Source organism: Pterocles gutturalis, unplaced genomic scaffold, assembly GCF_000699245.1.
Source record: "Pterocles gutturalis isolate BGI_N339 unplaced genomic scaffold, ASM69924v1 scaffold21146, whole genome shotgun sequence".
NCBI lineage: Eukaryota > Metazoa > Chordata > Aves > Pterocliformes > Pteroclidae > Pterocles > Pterocles gutturalis.
Window position 1 is genome coordinate 39,717 of NW_010103565.1, and position 355 is coordinate 40,071.

At 66.5% G+C, this 355-nt stretch overlaps 1 protein-coding gene across 1 annotated transcript in view; it reads left to right on the forward strand.

The window, feature by feature from the left end:
- Window positions 1–355, forward strand: part of LOC104471421 (ankyrin-1-like) — a gene marked incomplete at its 3' end in the record, with an annotated part of 37,279 nt that overhangs the window by 32,400 nt on the left and 4,524 nt on the right. Inside the window, 2 exon segments of the mRNA XM_010086760.1 lie at window positions 3–167; window positions 247–345. Coding sequence (XP_010085062.1) covers window positions 3–167; window positions 247–345 — 264 coding nt within the window.

A 355-nucleotide genomic window follows, 5' to 3' on the forward strand; every position in this document is an offset into this window, starting at 1 on the left:
AGGGCGACCACCTGGACTGCGTGCGCCTGCTCCTGCAGTACAGCGCCGAGATCGACGACATCACCCTGGACCACCTCACGCCGCTGCACGTGGCCGCCCACTGCGGGCACCACCGGGTGGCCAAGCTGCTGGTGGAGAAGGGGGCCAAGCCCAACGCCCGCGCCCTGGTGAGTGAGGGGCGGGCAGGGCTGGGAGGGGGAGAGGGGGAGTGTTCTCGCAAATGACTGTCCATCTGTCCATCTGCAGAATGGCTTCACGCCCCTCCATATCGCCTGCAAGAAGAACCACATCCGGGTGATGGAGCTGCTGCTGAAGACGGGGGCCTCCATCGATGCCGTCACAGAGGTAGGGGGGC